Here is a 14,978-nt window from a genome sequence, read left to right on the forward strand (position 1 = left end):
CGCTCTACTCTGCAGGAAAGGAATATGAAATCATAAATTTGTAGGTAAATGGATGGAACTAGAAACTGTTACACTAAATGAAGAAACACAGACTCAGAAAAATAAATGATGTATATTCTCCTTCATATGTGGATCCTAGCACCAAATCCTTATAAGTGAGTATGTATCCAGACATAACTACAGGAACCCGGATAATGAAAAGGAACCAGGGAGGTAAAGGGAAAGAAAGAACCTGAGAGAGAAGAACAGTAGGAAATAGGTGTTACTAAGGGAGAAATGGATAAAAATGGGGTTATTTAAATGGGAGCAGGTTATACAAGGAACCTTGGGGATAAAGAAAAAGAAGGAGCTCAAGAGAGATGGGACCATAGGAGACGGGTATTATCAAGGGAGAAATGGGGAAAATGGGGACACTTTAAATGGGGAAACCATGGTGGAAGGGTTAGAGAGAGAGAGAAGAGATAAATAATGCCTAGCTAGTCTTAAAAAACCAGAGAGAACCATATTAGTCCAACAACCTACTAACAAGTTATACATACATTATCTCTACATGAGTCCACGTGTATTCTCCCATATTGTATGTATGATCTTATTTTGTCTGATGTGCTCTAATACATTCATCAGCTAATTCATCAATTCTTCAGTAAGCTTAACTTACTGACTCATAGCACTGACTGCCATTACCCTCCTCTTTCCCTATCTTGTTTGGAATCTATGGTACATCACTAAAATCACTCCTTTGCATGCAACCTCATTACTGTTTGAAGCTGCAGAGCCAGGCTGGCAAATTTCACACTTTCAGCACAACCTCTTGAATCATTTTCTTACAGAGAACTATTTTACATCTCTGTTCCTCTCTTGTCTTTTTGAAGCTCTAATATGCTCTCCTTCCTCTCTCAACAGGTGACCTTTCCTCAGTCTTCTCACTAAAACAGAAAGGAATGCAAGTGTCGTACTTGGATGTTAACCAATCCTTTTACTTTCCTCCTATGTCAAACCTTCTCTCAATCACTTATCAGTGATTAATTAGGACATAATTTAGTCATTCTTGTTTTCTCTTTCTTATAAACCCCACATCTAATTGAGCATCAAATTGTGAAGGCATAGCCTAGAGGATATCCGTATCTGGCTTTTCTCCAGCACTAAACATGAAGTCTGTACTGTCTGTGCTGTCTACTGTAAATAGACAGCCATTCCACTCCTACAGTCTGTCCTTCACAGAACAGGCAGGGTCTATGCCACTGTAATGTAAGCTGCATTTTGGCCAGAAAAATGGCTTCCCTTACACCTAAAGTTCTTTCCTTAGCTTCTGTAACCTCACCTGATTTGGGTTCTAGTTACTGGGTCACCATCCTTTGGGTTTAATGTCCTTCACTCAAACTGTTGTAGCCACCCTGCCCTTTTTGCTATTTCTCTAAAGGTTACATGTCTCCCACACCCCAGCTCCTCTGCACTAACTGCTCCCCTTGACCTGAACATATTTTCCACTGACATCTGAAAGAGTCATTTTTTACTTCAGTTTTCTATTCAGTATTGCCCCTTGAGGGAGACCTGCTCTGATCACACTGATCATGTAAAATGGTTTGGAAACTGCATCCTGACTCTGCCTATTGCACTGGTGTGCTTTAGTTTTCTTCAAAGCACTATTTTCATTGCTTACTTGTTTTTCATTGTTTATCAGCTAGCTCTCATCTAGACGGTCCTTGAGGGAGTTGATTTTTGTGTTGTTCACAACTCTGTCTATAGTATAGCAGATAGTAGACCTGAAAGTATTTAGTATGTGGTGGGTGCTCAGTGACTGCTAAGTGAATGATCAAATGTGATCCTGTGGCTCACCCTTACCTGGGGTCAAAAGTAGTAAGAACTTGAATCAGTGCATTTTAACTGAAATGGGGCACTTTCATTAAACAGAATTCATTAACTAGAATTGATCACAGGAAGAAAAGTGATTTATCATTTATTTCTTCCAACAAAATGTCTGATAGAACTTTCATTAACAACTGAAATATAGGGCCGGAGAGATGGCTCAGTGATTAAGAGCACACGTTTAAGAGACCCAGCACCCACATGACAGCTAACAATCTTCCTTAACTCCAGTTTCAGGAGTTAACACTCTCTTCTGGCCTTTGTGGGCACTGTATTACACAGGCAGAACATTCACACACATAAATAAATAAACAGATGAAATATTTGAGATATAAAAAAACAAAAGCAAGCAAGGCCAAAGTTTAGAAAAAAAAAACTATTACTGAAGAACGAATGTTATCTGCTAATGTGCTTGGAAAAAGTCACACCAACAAACAGAGAGGCACAGCAGCAGTGGGAGTACGCTATGTATTGAGCTACTTCAAACATCAACACATGAAAAGGCTGAGAGATGCTCTTTGGAAGCGGCTTTGAATATCCTTTTTAGTCACTGAAAGACACTTTTGATAGCTTAAGGTCCAGAAATTACTCATTCTGCTACATCTGACTCACAGTTTCCTGTCAGTGTCTATCCCACCCCTGTGATAGATATCAATAGCACTCTCTGGATCTGTTTCGACATTTCATTCTAACTAAAGGGAATGGAAATTTTCTTGTAAGGAAGCACGCAATATGTATAAACACAGTATTATTTACAGATCTCACAAATATGCGATCTAAGGATCAAACCAGAAGCTCCCAACTGTGTGCTAGCATGGTGAGGGCATGAGAAGAAACCTCTGTCCACACTCAGTGAAGTTTTGTACTTGAATAAGGAATCTGGACAGTATTTTAGTTACTGTGGGAAGGAAATGGATGGAGCTACTTAAAAGAAATAGCAAGACAGTGAAGCAGCACATACGTGCAACAAATGCTCTACTTATTCCAGAAATATTTTTCTTTCACTTCTACCTACATCTAACCTAGTTGCTCTGAACACTACATGGGGTTTCTGCCCCAAAAGATAGTTTATCCTGCAAACAAGAATCTGCAGGGTAAGGTGGCCTTAATGTTAATAATTCCTTCCATTACACCTAGAAATATGAGTCTCTCATCACTTTTACAGATTCTTTATTAAGAAAACACACATCTCACAAGATGACTTAATTTTGTTTTAAGGAATGTTTCCTTAATGACAGCCTAAAAACAGTGTGTTAACATATAATCGTCATGATTTTTCTTCTAGCTGTTATCTCTATTCCTTCTTTCACGGTAGCTAAAAAAGGCATATCACCTATTTATAGTTTTCTAAATCAGGCCTATAGAGGAAAACATTATAAAAATCTCCTCCCTTGATTCAACATTAAGCTTAGTATAGTTCAATACTGGCTTCTTACTGTTCATCCTCGAATACTTTTGCTTCAGCAATGAAAATATATAATATTAAGCATAGACCTATCTTTTTCTCTTCTCTCTCTTTGTTCAAAATAATCAAAACGGGTTCACCACAAGACAGTAATAATATATTATTATAAGCCATGAATAATTCTTTTAATTACGCAGCAAGAATTACTTGGTCTATTAACAGTTTACTGGTGTGCTGTCTGGGAGATAATTAGCTAAGGGATAAGTTTTTGATAATTTCTAAAGGATTCTGTTGTAATTGGTGGCATGTGAAACACACACACTCATGCACACACACACACACACACACAGCACACACATGAGTTTAAAGGATTTTCATGCTTTGGAAATACACTTTGAAGCCAACTTTGGACCTCTAGTATCATTGAAGCTAGTGTTCTTCACTCATGCAAGGGACCTATGTTCATGTGGCAATGATATACCACTGATCTGATATCTTTCAGTTCAAACAAGGCAAATTATACAAAGGTATAACATGGCCATCCCAAGCCTCACACAAATAAATATTAACATTTCATAAGACATTTACAGGTATTTCATTAGGAAGCTGAACTCTAAACAGCTCCAAGTGGGCTTTAAAAATAAGCCAGAGAAATCTCTGTTATCCAACTAATGAATAATTAACTTTTCACACAGTACCTTACTTAGTGTAATCAACTAATTTTTCATTCAAATTCACATTGAATGCCTATTGGTGAGTCTGAAAAGCAAAGATCATTATTACTATTATTTTAAAAATATATTTTTTTATTTTTTATTTTCTGTATATGCATGAATTACTGCATGTATGTAAGTGCACCAGTGTCATGCATTGCCCTCGGAGGACAGAAGAGGCTGTCGGATCCCCTGAAACTGGAGTTATGATGGACAGCTGTTAGCTGCTATGTGGGTGCTGGGATTTGAACTTGGGTCTTCTGCAAGAACAGCTACTGTTCTTAACCACTGAGCCATCTCTCCAGCCCATTATTATTATTTTTTAAGCAATAAAAATTTAGCATTTTCACAGATTTTTTTAATGCCATGCTTTTACCTTCTTGACTGTTTTATCTATTCACATTGAAAATTTTAAAAACCAAGTGCAAACTGTAACTACTGAGAGTCAAACAAAGCAAAACAGAACAAAAGAAAAATGAAGTCAACCACCTGTGACTGAAAATTAGTACTCTTCAAGGCCATACCTTGGTCTCTGTGACTGGCCCTGACTCAGAGTTTCATCTACTCCCGGGAGACTGCTGGCTTCAAACCTCTTGGCAGCTTCACTTCTTCTCACTAATTGTGAATTCAAATGGAATAAAGGCAGAGGTGATAAAAATATGAAAGCAATCTTATCTAAAACTCAAGCATTTAGCAGACATATAAGATAATTTGTACAAATTACCATCATATACTTGAATGACATGTTATAAAATTCTTTTGCAGCAAGTCATATAGTTTAAAAGACAACTTCCTGTCTCTATGGTAAAATGACTACATTGTTTGATGAAACTGCTATTGTTTAGTGTAACACTGTAAAAATGAGTAAAAGGAAGCATTTTACAATGAAAATTTTTGATTAATTTTTTTTAATAGCATTGAAAAAAATAATTCTAGCTACTTCATAAAAATGCTTTGCTTGTTTCATATACCTCTTACCTTGTCTGAAATCTGATTCAGAGGAAATAATAGATGGACTTTCGCTGGAGGTACTAAAGATATCATTGTGGTACGTTTTGTATCTTTGAGCTGGTTCTAAAGGAATTTTTTTAAAATTAGGAAGAAAAATTTATTAGCCATTTCATACAAAAAATATATTCATTCTTAGAGAATTAGAACATTTTATACATTACTTTAACTTTACCATTCACTAGACTATATTCAAACGAAAGAGCTCCCAATGTTGAGACATTTTAGCATACTGATTGAGGGCATAGATTTGGGAGTCAGACTGTTTGGGTCTGAATGTCAGGAAAGAAGTTTAAGTGCTCAGTGACTCATATTTCTTTTAAGCCCCAAAGGGGTTACAGTAACAGTGTACATCTCAGAGGCTGCTGTGAGAATTAAATGAATAAACACTAGAGCTCTTAGAACAATATGAATGCTAGAGAAGCAACATCACTCATGACCAGTTTTGGGGATACTATCCCACTTTTGGGGATACTATGTATAATTTTCTGTTAGGTATAAAAAGAAACAAAAACCCAAGGGCACAATCTGAGAGACTTCAAAATGTAAAAGATCCACAAGGATACAAATACACAGCTCAAGACAGGATGTTCAGCTCCATCAGAATGAGATAAGCACTGGGGGAAGGACTGATGCATAGATTTGTTCAGAGTGCTTCAACAAGGGACAAGGGCCCAGGAGGCATGTGTGGACTAAAATGTAAGTCCTGCTTTGGAGTTCTTCTGACCCATCCTTTCTTCTTCATCCCACTGTCCCTTTGATGGGGCACTATAATCTCATGTCTGGATTACTCTCTTCTCCCAAATTTCCTATTTATAGTCTTGCTCTTTCTATATAAGTCCATTTACAGAATGTGAATTTGCCAGATCTGGATATGACACTGTATTTCTCAAATTCTTTCAAACTGAAGCTCTCTAAAACACAGTTCACAATCTCTTTAGCTTGCTATTCAAAGTCTATCATATTTTGGTTCACACACAGATTCACAGCAGCAGCTCTTCATATTTTAAAGTCACAGATTCATTTGTGAGAATCTGGTTAAAAGTACAAGGCTTCTCTCTAAACGTATTACACAAACATTTAAACAGAAATACAAAAACTAAATTTAAGTATAAGACTCAGCACCATGTACTTCTTCAAACAAATTCTTCACTCACATTACTAAGTCCACAGCTAACTAAAAGCATGAAAACTATTAGATTCCTTCCTGGAAGTACCTGCTGGCTGTAACTGCTGCTCCTCTTCTTTATCCGAACACCTTCTCCTTTTCTTTTGAGATGTTTCAGCTTTTCTTACTTTACAACCTTTTGAACTGAGCCTGAGTTAGAAAATGCTCCCCTTCCTTCCCTTTTTCCTTATGCTTAACCAACTGCAGATCTTCTGCATGCAGTAGTTCCAGCTCTACTTACTTCTCTTATCAGCTCTCTGACAATGATGATTTAGTCTTTTTTAGATTAACCTGTAATATCCAGCATATTCCTGGTACACAGCGAGCAAAAAAAAAATTCTGAATGGATGAAAATAAGGGTTACATTAAAAAGTCACAGATGACCTTTAAGAGAACTATTTTTTTGTTGCACAAGCAAATGAGAATGGGTCAAAGAAGGACTGTATGGTAAGAATTTGAGAAAACGTGCATATATTATTATTTCAAGAAGTTTGAGAGTTTGGAGAAGGAAAGGTAAAAACACAGATTATGGGAGTCCTTTTGGCCAGCTGTCTATATATGTTTTCAGGGGTTGACAATAAGGAAGTTTTGAAGCTGCAGATGGTCGGAAAAACATGCAAAATCTGCTGAAGGAAACAGCAGACGGAAAAGAAAACACACAGGGAAGGCTCCACAGGAGGAAACATTTTCTCCTTAATAGAAACACTGGACAAAGAAAAAGTTTAAAAAAGGGAGTCTCCAGATACTGATGTTAGAAAATCACCTGGTAATAAAGAGTGAATCATTTCCTTGGGAGCATGTTTGGCTGGAAGCTTGGTAACATTAAATACATTATAATGTGAAAATGTGATAAGGGTCAGGGTTTTGTGTGTACATAAGGATTTATATAGGCTAGAATGCATGAATTTTAGTGGAACGTATCCAAATTATTTTGTGGCTTTTTCTTGATTTCGGAGAAAATAGTCCATAGGAAATTCCCAGGACTGAGGAAAGATGAGGATGATTGGCTGCAGGTACCCAAGGGAAGTGAGAGGTATTTTCAAGCAGTCTGCCAACCTGAAGACAGAGACATCACACCATGAACTGTTTATGCTGGAAGGTGTTCAGGAGAGAGTGTTAAAAGAAAACTAAGTTAATGAATAAATGAAATGATTAAATGGCTTTATAGGAGCCAGGATAGTGGAACCAGGACCAAAATGCTGGGAGAATCCAGAGGTCATACTGAGACAGAGCAGGAGTCTTGCTGAGAAGATGCTTTAAACAATGGAAGAAGGGAAGGTAACTAGCCATGAATTCAATGGAAAGGAATTATGTACTGTGTCTAGATAGTATTTATCTGGAGAACAAGGCGGAATATAGCTGACTGGCTCTCTGTCCAGTTTTGTGTATAGTCAACATGAGTATCAAGTGATACTATAATCAATGGAAAAAGTTTCAGAATTGAAATAAAAGTATTTCTTGGTAATCACTAAACGATTGCATTCTACCACAGAGAACTCTCACAGTAAAATAAGTTTTCAGATACTCTGGTTAAATGTGATTTGAAAGGACCACGAAAGAATAAAAACAATAGTTTCACCTAATATGACTTTATATTTAATAACATAATAAACTATATACAAGTTAAATAGTTACTTAGGAAGAACTTTTATCCAAATGTAGCAAAGTACTTTTGTTTTATTACTGAATTCTCATACCAATGTCACCTAGGACTTTTCTAGGGAAACATAACCAAATATAACTCCAGAACTGCAAGTTTCAGGACAGTAAAACCAGCAAGGGCAAGGAGAGGACCCAAATTTGAAGAGACATTATGGTTCTGTTATCATACAAAGGAAAATAGGAAGGGGCAATAAACTGAGTAGAGAATTTTCATTCATTTAGGCCCTGAAATGACAATTTCACACACTATATAAAGCAATATATAAATGTACTGCCTCTTAACTATTTCTGTAAAGTGTGTGTAAGATCATCAGAAAAGCTAATCAGAATTTCCATTTGCTGGCTCTTATTCTGTTTTATGTGTCCATATTTCCTTTCTCTTAGAATCTAGGCTTTGTCTTCTTTTCCTTCAGTTTACTGACACTGCTAGCAAATGGCTTTTGGTCTCAGGGCTCCCTCTATAAGACAAAAGCAGCTTTGATAAATCCCTCTTAACAGTTTAATAACAAATTCTCTCCCCTTGACGAACTCTTTGTCTATAAATGCTGTTCTCAGTACCACACCCAAGGTTAGGGAGACACTACCCTAACAGGAATGTAGGCACACTAGAAACACAAACTAGACAACCAGCTTTGTCTACTAAGGGTGAAGATGTTTTTCTTCTTTTACAACTGGGAAAAGAGTAGAAACATCTATATTAATTGAAATAGAAGGAATTTATTTTGTGAGCATCTTGCATTCTAGAGTGTCATTAAAGTGCTGTTAGCCATGCTTTCCCCCCCCCATGTAATAACATGGTAGATACAACCAGATTAAAATTCCCACACAATATTTACCACTCTGTCATGCTTATAAAAAGTTTAAATCAGATTAAAGACATAAGCCAAAATTCACTATATAGTCATGCTTACAAAAAAGCTTTAACTCAGTCTGGCGTGGTGGTGCATGCCTTTAGTCCCACCACTGGGGAGGCAGAAGCAGGAAGATCTCTGTGAGTTCAAGGCCAGCCTGGTCTACGAAGTGAGTTCTAGGCCAGCTGGGGCTACAGGAAGACCTTGTCTCAGAAAGATTAAAAGAAAAAAAAAAAAAAACCTTTCATACTTGTAAGCATAAGCTTCTAAATTATCCTTTTCAGAAATGTTACAAAATTATATGTCCTTTGTCAGTGCCACTATGCATTGGGACATCTGGATAAGCTCATGCTCCATGCTTAGAGATCATTTGGATTGGAATGTTTCTTAGTTCTATGATGCTCTACATGCTTAAAGGTCTCTGTAGGCACTAACTAGAAAAAAGTGAGTTTTTTTTTTTCTTCCTTAGTTCCAGTCTGCAAAAGAAAAGTAAAACCTAATTTTCAACATGTCTTAACCTTAGTAGAATCCTTACCACAAATGTTTTCTGTCTATATTTGAATACATAATTCCAGCACTTTAGATTTAGTCTAGATTTCAGAACTATAGTATTAATTGGATGACTAAGGAAAAAAAAACACCTTTTTATTATGAAATTCTCCAAATATATAAAAACTAGTTTCATAAATTTTCATACACACATTTCTCAGTATCAGTCAGTATTTTAATTGGTATCAACACTATTTTGTGTTTATGTGTGTATGAGTGCATGTGTAAGTACTGGTACATGCACATATGTACAAGTGTACTTGTGTGTTTAGAGAGGTGGGAGGAAAGCCTCGGCTGTTCTTCCCATTGCTGCCCTCCTTATTTTCTGACAGATCTCTCACTGTCCTGAAGCTAGTTGACTTGGCTTCACCGAGGTCAGAGAGTCCTTGGGCTCTGTCTGTCTTTACTTTCGCAGCACTGAGATTATACATGTGTGCTAGCTACCAGGCTGTTCTGTATTTTTTTTTTTTTTCACTTGGGTTTTGGAGATTGAACTCAGGTCCTCATACTTGCAACACAAGTACTTAATAACTGAGCTATCTCCCCAGTAACCATAGTAGTCTTAAAAACCCTGGATTCTTCTACACATATTTTAGTTTTCTAAAGGCTAAAATTTTGAATTATATGCAATGAACCTATAATTCACATATCTAAAGGCACATTTTATAAAATTCACACACAACCATTACCTTCATAGCAATGTTCCTGTGTAACAGGAAAACTCTGAGCTTTCTTCATTCAGTTGCTGAATATATTCACCTTTAGTGGGCTAAACCTAATCTCTGTATTGAATTTGTTGATTTGCAAATTTTTATCATCTATAAATGTCTAAATAAAACCTCCAATAAAGAAACTGATATCAGTACCAGGGTCCATTTATTTATGATTATGCCTCATTTTTCAGAGAATTTCTTTCTTTTTGACTTGCTTTATGTGGTTTTTAGCTACAGAAATTGAAATTTTAGGAAAACATCAGCGTTTGAAGAGTGATAACTGAAGAGCATCAAGGGAGGACTCAGCCTGAAAGTCACCGAGAGAAAAGTAGCATACTGCTCGTGAATGTGTGTGTGCAAACAGATAAAGGCAGATGAGCACTCTCTCCAAAAGGCAGCTGTGGATGTCAAGCATGAAATAATCAGGGATAAAGAAGAATGACTCAAAGAATTAAGATTTCCTAGAATATTAGGTACAATTTGTAATATTACATGTAAGACTTTTTAAAAATGAGATTCTTTGACTTGTCATACTATTTTGCCATAACTGAGGATATTTTTGTAGAATACAATGTATAAAAGCTGGACATATACATCATTACCCCTTAATTATATCTTCAACCTGTTAATAAAGTTTAAACTAGCTCTACTACCATACTGACTTCATTTACACAACAATTAGAAGCCATTTTTTTTCAGGAAGCTACAGTATTTTTCACAAGTTCTTTACAATTATGAGTTATAACTTCAACCAGTACATAATACATTTAAATGTATGAAATGATGGCATAAATACTGTGGTTTAAATGTTTAGGCATCAGACTCTGAGTGTGATGATTTACATAAGATTCTGGGCTTTAATAAAGCTCTTTCAGTCCACTATTTTTACATTAAAATGAATCCAAGTCAGTGTGGACTATAGTCTAAAATCAGCATTTACGACACACAGCTGACCTCAGATAACCAATATATGGAAAGTACCACACAGCCAATTCCAAAAATAGGAATTAAATATTCAGCTTTAGCTTGGTATTTCTTTACCTTTAATAAATGACTCAAATATGTAAGTTTTTAAAAGAATGACTGTTTTCTCAGAACTACTTAAACATTTTAAAAACCTCACATCTTTAAAGGACATGGGCCCTAATAATGAAATATTTCAATTTTCAATCAAAGCAGAGAAACTCAAGTCATATGTTGAATGACTCTCTCTACGCTTCTATTTCAGGGGAGTAATGTCTGGAGGTCAAAGAGGAATCTTTATGTGTTGTTTAGAACCCACTCTATTTTGCATCATATCAGGCTTGTTCAGTAGAATATAGTATAAAAGCCCTTGAAACTGTCAAACACAGAGTATGTAATTTGACTCTAAGAGTGGACAAAAGAATTTTCCTTATTATTTCCATAACTAATCAGAGAATATGATTGGATTCCATATCTGAAATAACACCACCAAGTAAACAAAAGTTCTTTAACAGCCATACTGTAATATTCAGATTATATTAACAAACACTTATTAAGTACCTATTATATGGTGGTGTAATGGCATATGATGGGGGCACATTCCTGTTATTAGGAATGTAGACAGAAGAAAGTTTGCATAATTTTACCTTTAACTTTCCTTACTGTTTCAAAATGAAATTTCATTTTTCCATTTGGATGACTTGAAAGAAGAGAAGTAAATGTCTATTGCTGGTTATATTCTGATTTAAACTGGAGTAATTTAATGCTTCTCTTGCCACAGACGTTTCCTGTCTCCACTGTGTTGGTATTTTATTCTGGACTATCATTACACAGCAATCATTAAACCTGGACTGTCTACTGTGGTTGCTACTGGCTAATTTCACTGGGTAAATAACATGAAATAATTCCTCAGCTGCACTGGCCACACTGCAGTTGCTGAAGAGCCTCATGCAACTTGTAGTTCCTAAGGTGGCGAATGGAGACACAGAGTATTTCCTGCACTAAGTGGCATTCTGTAATGCTCATTCCTAGAAACATTATAAACACTTGGTTCTTTCTGACCAGTATGTGCATTCACCTATAATAGTGTACTTCAAATATACAACATGTTTTTAATTAGGAATATAATAATAAAATCATTAGTCTCTAACATTCATGTGATATTTGATTAATATCACAACATTCCTGTATTGGTATTTACTTTTGGGGAACTGATATTAATGAAATAGAAGCTAAACTGTAAAACTATTTATTTTTAGCTCATGGAATAACCTGAAATTAAATAACCTAATCATATTTTTACTTTTGCTTTTGTTTTTCCAGAGGGAAATAAGGTAGAGAAATAAAAATTCAAATAATTCATCCTTTGCAGTTTTAGATCTTAACAAAAAGATATTTGAGGGGCTGGAGAGATGGCTCAGTGGTTAAAAGCACTGGCTGCTCTTGCAGAGGACCCACTTTCGGGTCCTAGTACCCACATGGTGGCCAACAACCATCTATAACTCCAGTTAGCTCCTCTGGCCTCAGTGGGCATTGCATACATATGGTGCATGTACACACATGCAGGTAAAACACTCATACACATAGGATAAAAATAAGTAAATAATTAAATAAATTTAAAAGATAATTGATCAAACTAATTCTGCTCATGGGAACTATAGCATTTATGAGTACATCCTCTTGTTTTTCTTAAGTGTAACTATAAAACTTTAAAATTCTAAATTCAATCTTCTCAAATAAAATATTATGTTACTTCAGAGGCTGGAGAGATGGCTCAGTGGTTAAGAGCACTGGATGCTTTTGCACAGGTTCGAGTCCCAGCCCCCACATGGAGGCTAACAACTCTCTGTAACTCCAGTTCCAGGAGATTCAATGCCTTCTTCTGACCTCTATGGGCACTTAAAGACATGGGTGCACCTACGTGCATGCAGACAATACACACTCATACACACACAATAAAACAAAATTTTTTTAAAATGTTTTCAAAAAGAAATATTAAGGCACTTCAATAATGAGAACAAGCTCACGTACTTAAGTGTTTATATGGTATAGCTGCCCGACAGATTTTTAGCTCTATTAATAGGGATATCATAGGACAATGAAATTAGCGTTGGACCAGAGGTCACAGTCCTTGAAAGAAGAAAAAATATTTAATTTTAAGGTAAAGTAGATTGACGAACATGGCACATTAAATAAATATTTGAACACTGCCATTTTTCATACTTTCCTTATGTTTTGTGTCGAATGCAGAGTAGCTCTACTGCTGAAGCCAAATGCTATTCATGGTCCCCACCTAGGGTGTGGGAATACCACTCATACTGCACTCACTGTACTGGTTCCAAGTCAGTCTCCCCAAGGAAAAGGTAGGGTGTGTATGGTAATTACACAAGAGACACAGGGACATCTGTCAGATATTCCTATTGAAAAACAGACAGCTTCTCAGGTCTTAAGATGGAGTCAAAAGTTAGAGAAAAGAAAAATGCTGGCATTAAGGAAGAAAGTAAACAGAATAGATTAGGAACAGTTTTACGCTGAAGTGAAGAGTAAAATTAAGAGTAAAGGAAAAATATGACATCAAATTTTAGAAGTGGTCTTTACTATGGAACCTCAAGTTTTATTTCTTCTTGCACCTTGTCTCCTTCTTTATATAGAGAGCTATCTGAAAGGTTAAGTGTTAACAATCATAGTAATAATTTATAATTTTCAAGCTTCACAATTTCTTTCATGGAATCCTTCTGGATCTTAACTTTTTCATTCTGTTCCTAAAGAAGTCACAACATTTCCTGTTAACCTTATCTCTTCAGTCATAGAATTAACACTCTTAAAGAGCCTCCCATGGTAGAACCTCATCAGAATACTTGATCACAAAGTGAAAGGACAAGATGGAGCCCCTTCTCAACCCCTGTATTGGATAGTGTCCTGCAGACAGAACCCAAAGTCTCCTCTTTAGTCTTTCTTTCATAATGCCATTATGTTTCACTATATTAAAAGCTATATAATTTTGTTGTAAAAGATGTTAAAAGGATATGGGAATGGAGATACTTTTCAAAATAGAAAACATGAGAAAGCCTAAGCAAGTGATGAAGGTCTGCATAGGTTTGTTATGATATATAAAGGATGAGACAGAAATAATATACACATAATCTTAAAATGTCTATGGTTATAGTTTAGTCAACTAGTTTAAGGAAAAAAAATATATGTCTAGTCAAGAGCCATCTGAGAACATTTGGTTTTTGCCCAAGCTTTATCTACATAGCACACGGTAATTAAAAGTACCAGACTGGTGGAACTAACCTTCTTGGATGTTTAACAGCCAAATCTGGTCAGAGGGACTTAAAGGGTAGTTTTTGCTCCTTGCCCTCCAAGGTCGACTAAGTTCCAGGGGACCATGGAGCATCTTTCAAAATGTCTCCTAACTGTGGTGAGTCACCTGTCAGGGAGGCCATGGAGCCCCCATCAGATGGACTTGAACCAGTATCCAGTCTACAAAGAGGAAGGTCAACACAGAGGAAACATTTCCTCCAAGTGAAGCCAGCCATAGTTGAGCAGGACCTTTGACTTATCTTCACATAGATGGAACTGGTAAAAGAAAGGAGCCAGAGGCTCCTCCCATGCCCATGTGACCCCCAAGGAACAGATCTTCAAACGACCTTAAGAGTAAAAATAAATTGGTTTATTTGGGGCAACTGTATGGGCCTAAATATCCAAAAGGAAAGTATAACCAAAGATTAAAGTGATCAATATATTTCTTTAAGAGTTCAAGGGATTACACTTCCCAGACATTAGGCTTAAGTCCATATAAAATGTTATTATTTCTCATTGATGATTTTGTTTCTAATCACAACGTGCTGCTCAGATGTAAGGCTTCAAACCTTGGTGTGCAATTGTGTAGCTAAGGGAAAAAACCCACTATTGTTCTAAAATGATGGCTAAATTTGTTTTCTCCCCCTATCTAAAAGCCTTTGCAAGGGAACTGACACTGATTCTAGCCACTCCAACAGCTATCAACCTGAAAACAAATCCTGAGTACATCACTCTCAAGTCCAGCCTTGGCAGACAAAAGAAAAATGAGGAGGAACC

At 36.3% G+C, this 14,978-nt stretch overlaps 1 protein-coding gene across 9 annotated transcripts in view; it reads right to left on the bottom strand.

Moving 5' to 3' along the window:
- Ptpn13 (protein tyrosine phosphatase non-receptor type 13) overlaps positions 1-14,978 on the bottom strand; it is a 238,888-nt gene that overhangs the window by 115,245 nt on the left and 108,665 nt on the right. For all 9 annotated transcript variants that reach the window (XM_008851752.3, XM_029555308.1, XM_029555309.1 and 6 more), the window contains 2 exons: positions 4,963-5,058; positions 4,509-4,599 (listed from right to left, as the gene is read on the bottom strand). In XM_008851752.3, the coding sequence (XP_008849974.1) occupies positions 4,509-4,599; positions 4,963-5,058 (187 nt within the window). The remainder of the gene's footprint in view (positions 1-4,508; positions 4,600-4,962; positions 5,059-14,978) is intronic.

Source organism: Nannospalax galili, unplaced genomic scaffold (assembly GCF_000622305.1).
Source record: "Nannospalax galili isolate Female #2095 unplaced genomic scaffold, S.galili_v1.0 scaffold405, whole genome shotgun sequence".
Classification (NCBI taxonomy): Eukaryota; Metazoa; Chordata; class Mammalia; order Rodentia; family Spalacidae; genus Nannospalax; species Nannospalax galili.